This window comes from Apus apus, chromosome 1 (assembly GCF_020740795.1).
Source record: "Apus apus isolate bApuApu2 chromosome 1, bApuApu2.pri.cur, whole genome shotgun sequence".
In the NCBI taxonomy this organism is placed as follows: Eukaryota; Metazoa; Chordata; class Aves; order Apodiformes; family Apodidae; genus Apus; species Apus apus.
This window is the reverse complement of record NC_067282.1, coordinates 410,899-416,898: the sequence shown is the minus strand read 5'-3', so window position 1 is coordinate 416,898 and position 6,000 is coordinate 410,899. Positions and strand designations below refer to the sequence as shown.

Genomic DNA, 6,000 nt, shown 5'->3' with positions numbered 1-6,000 from the left:
CCTCTGTCAGGGCTCGTTTGGTTAATTGACCCGCGGGTGGAGCTGATAAAGCTCCTGGAAACACTTTGTGTTTTGCCATCCTCAAACAAAACGGGAAGAGATCAATAGAGAGACACATCTAATGGGGCTGCTTGTCCTGTTATCTCCTGTGGTCTGACCACAGCTGGTTCTGCACAAACATTGACCTTTCTTTGCCTTCATCTCTGTCCCCCCCCCATCCTCCCTTTCCTCTCCTGGTGCTTCAGCCTTGCAGGGACCATCATGGCCAAGGCTGCTCCTGCCACTGCTGCAGGGAGCAGCCAGCCCCGACCCCAGGGCTGACCTCCAGGTCTCCATCCCACCTCTCCTCCTCCACCAGACTCGAGAACCTTGGCCCCAGACTCATCCTGTCTGTGCTGCTGGGAAGTTTGCAGCTACCTCCCAAAGGGGCGAGCAGCAAAACCTCCCGAGACCTTCAAGGCTGCGGGGAGGCAGGCTGGGCACGGCACAGCTCTTGTCTCGGTGTCTGCTGCTGTTCAGTGACCCCAGGGCTGGTCCACTCTGACTGTTCCTTGGTCGATGTGATGGACACGGGGGAGGGCAGCTCGACAGGGGTTCCTTGGCTCCTGGGGGCCTGTCCTCCCACCACCATCGAGCAGGGTGTCTCACAGCAGGCCGCTCTGTTGTTTCCAGCCCCTGGACCGTCAGTGCCTGAGATGTCATCTTCCAACAGGACTGAATCCAGCCCCTTGACCTTCATCCTCACTGGCATTCCTGGCCTTCCCACCAGCAGCCCCTGGGCAGCTCTGCCTCTCTGCTGCCTGTACCTCCTCATGCTCCTGGGGAACGGCACCTTGCTCTGGATGATACGGACCGACCACACTCTCCACACACCCATGTACTCCTTCCTCTCCATGCTGGCCACCGCAGACCTGGGCTTGTCCCTCTCCACCCTGCCCACCATGCTGGCCGTTTTCGGGCTGGGGTCGCCCTCCCTCCCTTTGGAGCCCTGCATCGTCCAGATGTACTTCATCCACTGCTTCTCTGCCATCGAGTCTGGGGTCCTGGTGGCCATGGCTTTTGACCGCTTCGTGGCTATTTGCCACCCTTTGCGCTACAGCTCTTTCCTGACCAGCTCCCTGATGGCGAAGGCCGGGGGGCTGATCTGCCTGCGGGGGGTCTCTGTGGTGCTGCCCGTCGCTGTCCTCATCCGGAAGATGCCGTTCTGCGGGTCCCGGGTCCTCTCCCACTCCTTCTGCCTGCACCAGGACCTGCTGAGGCTGGTTTGTGGGGATGTCAAGGTCAACAGCTTGTACGGGCTGATCGCCGTGATCCTCACCAAAGGCCTGGACTCCCTGGCCATCCTCCTGTCTTACACCATGATCGTCAAGGCCATCTTGAGCATCGTCACCCCGGGGGCACGAGCCAAAGCCTTTAGCACGTGCATCTCCCACCTCAGTGCCGTCCTGATCTTCTACATCCCTCTCATTGGCTTGTCCATCACCCACCGGTTTGGGAAGCACCTGCACCCCCTCACCCAGACGCTCCTGGCTGATGCTTATCTCCTGGTGCCACCCGTTCTGAACCCACTCGTGTACAGCTGGAAAACCCAGCAGATCCGCAGGCGGATCCTCCTCCTGCTCTGCTGGAGATGGTACCAGCATCAGGTCTAGTGATGCCCCAAAGCCAGCCCCCTCCTTTCCAAGGTCACCTCCTGGAGATCATCACTCATGCTCCTTCCCTTCCCAGGAGAAACCTCTTCTGCAGCACACCCTTTTCCACCCCATGGAGGGCTGGATGGTGGCCATGCACATCATTCCACCTCCCATTTCAGGAGGACCCCATCTCAAGAAGCCTGCAAGAGGGCAGGAGCTGGTGTGGTCCTGTGGTGAAGCTGTGCTGCCTGCAGCTGGGGGGAGAGAAGGCTGCTGAGAGCAGGAGTTCATCAAGGGCTTCACTGCTAATGGTCACTGAGGAAACACCACCAGTGTCACCAGGCTTGTCCTTGCATTGCAATATCCCTTTATTGGTCTGTTAAGTGAAAGACTCAGTTCCCAGGTTCATAGAATCATGGAGTCCTTTGGTGGGAAAAGACCTTGAAGATCATCAAGTCCAACCATTAACCCAGCACTGCCAAGGCCTCCACATGTCCTTTAGCACCACATCTACGCTGAGGTCATCACTGAGGCTCCTCAGCTTTCATTTTACAAATAATGGGAACCTTTAAGTTCTGGAGGACAAGCAGGAACTGTTGGACTGGAACCTAAGGACTCAAAACCAGACAACTGAGGCCGGGCTCATTGCAGGGTCTGCAAGGTGAGTGTGTGGTTTTAATGTCTCACAGTATCATCTGCTCTGCCTGTAATTCTTCTGGGAACATCACGGAAATCTGTCCCCACCTCCCAGGTTATGATTCCAAGGAGGGCAGGCTGGTCAGGAATGGGGTGCGATGGGTAGGCAACACAAGCATAGAATCCCAGACTGGTTTGGGTTGGAAAGGTCTTTGGACCTTAAAGATCACCTAGATCCAACACCCTGCCATGGGCAGGGCCACCTCCCAGCAGCCCAGGCTGCTCCAAGCCCCATCCAACCTGCCCTTCAACACTGCCAGGGATGGGGCAGCCACAGCTTCCCTGGGCAACCTGGGCCAGGCTCTCCCCACCCTCACAGCCCAGAATTTCTCCCTCCCATCTCAGCTCCAGCTCCCTCTGCCAGCTGGAAACCCTTCCCCCTGCTCCCAGCCCTCCCTGCCCTTGTCCCAAGCCCCTCCCCAGCTTTCCTGGAGCCCCTTCAGGCACTGGAAGGTGCTCTGAGCAGGGGACAGTTGCAGACTGAACTGGAAGATGAGATTGGTACAGAACACAAACACTGACCAGAACAAGAAGCACATGAGGCACCATCTGGGCACCGTTTATTTCCATGTCCCAATGTAGCATCATCTCAGCTACTGTCCCTCCCACTCTGGGAAGGAGACAACTCACCCTGTTTTCTGGGAAAAGGGAATTTTGTGGTGGCAAATGCAGTACGTGGGTACCAGGCTGAGCCAGTGCAGATAAGAGGGAAGGGATGAACAGGTTGAAAGCACTTGTAGAAAAATCGGTGTGTACACGATTGCTTCGGGCAGCCGTGGCTGGAAAGTCAAACAGAGAAGAGCAAACAGCAGGGGTTGGGAAGACGTGTGGCCCTGCCAGTTATGAGAGGCAGCTGGGAAAGGGCTGTGGCTCTGGGACAGCTGGAGAGCAGCCAGGCTTGGGAGAGGCCTCCAGGCAGCCCTTCTCATACCACAAACCTAGATCAGGAGGCACCAGGTCCCTGCAACCTGCAAAGTGGGTGAGGTGTCTTTTAGGATAAATGCAAACTCCAATGACTGAAAATGTGATCACTGGGCACAGAATCATAGAATCATAGAATGGTGAAGGTTGGAAGGGACCCTAAAGATCACCCAGTTCCAGCCCCCCTGCCATGAGCAGGGACCCCTCCCACCAGCCCAGGCTGCACAAAACCTTGTCCAGCCTGGCCTTAAAATCCTCCAGGAATGGGGCATCAACATCCTCCCTGGGCAGCCCATCCCAGCTCCTCACCACCCTGAGAGTGAAGAATTTCTTCCTAATTTCTAACCTCAATCTCCCCTCTCTCAGTTTAAATCCATCACCCCTTGTCCTGTCACCATCTTCTCTGGTGAAAAGCAGAGATGCCCCAGGGGCATCACACAGACCTTTCAGGGCTGCTGAGCACCAGCCATGCTCAGTCATTTGGGGGGACCTGCTGGAGAGCAGCTCTGGGGAGAAGGACCTGGGGGTCCTGGTGGACAACAGGGTGACCATGAGCCAATAATGTGTCCCTGTAGCCAGGAAAGCAAATGGGCTCCTGGGGGCATCAAGAAGAGTGTGGGCAGCAGGTCAGGGAGGTTCTCCTGCCCCTCTGCTCTGCCCTGGTGAGGCCACATCTGCAGAACTGGGACCAGTTCTGGGTTCCCCAGTTCATGAAGCACAAGGAGCTGCTGTTGAGAGTCCAGCCCAGGGCAACAAGGATGATGAAGGGACTGGAGCATCTGCCTGGGAGGAAAGGCTGAGGGAGCTGGGGCTGTTCAGCTGGAGAGGAGGAGACTGAGGGGGGGTCTCCTCAAGGCTGGTCAGTATCTCCAGGGGGGCCAGGAGGGGGGGACCAGTCTCTTCTCAGCAGTGCCCAGGGACAGGACAAGGGGCCATGGGCACAAGCTGGAGCACAGGAGGGTCAAGCTGAAGATGAGGAGGAGCTTGTTGCCTGTGAGGGTGGCAGAGCCCTGGGCCAGGCTGCCCAGAGAGGCTGTGGAGGCTCCTTCTCTGGAGACATCCCAACCCCTCTGGAGGTTCCTGTGGGCCCTGCTGTAGGGATCCTGCTCTCGGGGGTTGGATGGATGATCTTCTTTTAGTTCAAAAACAGTAGGCAGGGAAACCTCCCACCAGACCAGATTGCTCAAAGTCCTCTTTTTTTCCCCCCCAAACCCTCACCTTTAGGGCCCATACCCACATTTGTGGGTCCAGTGACTCGTTTTGGTGGTTTTAATCCCTCTTTTAGGGCTGAAAGCCTCATTTTTAGGGTCTAAGCCTTCCATTTTAGGGCTGAAAATATCTTTTTAAAGTTCTAACCTTCATTTATGAGGTCCAAATACTCTTTTTAGTGCCCCTAAGCCTCGTTTTGATTATCTAATACTAATTTTAGGGTCCCAGCTCTCACTGTAGTTAACAAATCTTCATTTGATGGGGCCAAAGCTTTATTTGCACAATCCAAAGTTACAGCAAAAAACTCCAGAGCTAATTTTAAAGTCCAAAGCCTCATTTCAGGCTCCACAACCTTGTTTCTTGTTACTAAACTCCAATTTTGAGGCTCTAAACCTGATTTGTGTGGCCCAGTGCTTCATTTTCAGGATTCAAAGCCCCATTTTTATTGCCCAAAGGCTCGGTTGCAGTTTCCAAAGTCTCATTTCTAGTGTCCAAAGGCACATTTTTAGTTTCCAAATGCACATGTTCATGCTCCAAAGAGGCATTTTCAGAATCCAGCCCCTTGTTTGTTAAGGTTCAAGCTGCACCTTGAGTTTCTAGAACTCTGTGTGCCCAGAGCTGCCAGCAGGAACTCCAGGCAGCTCTGCACATCTACAAACCAGCCTGCCCAAAGAACCAGTCGTCACCAAATCACTTCTCAAAGCAACTGGAAGGCTGATGAATTCTAATGGCAGTTTTCCCTGCAATCCCTTGGATTACATCTCCAACACTGGACACTCTTCAGATCGGTCTGGGCAGGGTGCTGGGACATCTTGTCTAGACCGTGTTCTTGCCAAGGAAGGTTGGACCAGGGGATCCTTGAGGTGCCTCCAACCTGGTGTCCTGCCATCCTGTGACCTCTGGTTCTCCTTTGGCAGGTATTTTCTGTTGGCTCTGCTTCCACCTCATCTCTCTGACAAGCCCGTGGAGACATGCAATGAGTCCATGAATAAAAAAACAAACAAACTAATCCAAGCCTGCATGTTCATGACTGCACTCAACAACAGGTGCTCATAGGCCAATTATCAAACCCCCTCATAGAATCGTTTTGGTTGGAAAAGGCCTTTGGGGTCACCAAGTCACCCCTTGATTCTTCCCCAGGCCCTTGCCAAAGGGGGGTCACCCGGTGAGGTTTTTCTCAGGTGCCAGATTGATTTTTGCCCAGATTGATGATGTCACAGAGCATTCTTTTGCAGAAACCACTGCAGATTAACAACCTAACTCTGTTACTGCCTCACCTCACAGCTCTGCTCTGGGACTGAGATGCCCAGGGTGATCTCTGCTCCACCAGCTGCTCTGAGGGACGAGGTTGACCCACCTTCCCAAGCTCAACCTCCCGCAGGGAAGGACACCAGGAGGCAGCAAGAAGGGCTGGGGTTGGGTGGTTTGACTATTTAGCTCCTGGACACGGACCTGCCAGATGAGGAGAGGCTGAGAAAACTGGGTTTGTTCAGCCTGGAGAAGAGAAGGCTTCAGGGAGATCTTATCGCCATGTCCCAGT

At 54.6% G+C, this 6,000-nt stretch overlaps 1 protein-coding gene across 1 annotated transcript; it reads left to right on the top strand.

The window, feature by feature from the left end:
* Positions 1–695: 695 nt before the first annotated feature.
* Positions 696–1,652, top strand: LOC127394336 (olfactory receptor 51H1-like). The gene has a single exon (XM_051640209.1). The coding sequence runs from the start codon at positions 696–698 to the stop codon at positions 1,650–1,652; it is 957 nt and encodes a 318-aa protein (XP_051496169.1).
* The last annotated feature ends 4,348 nt before the right edge of the window (positions 1,653–6,000 follow it).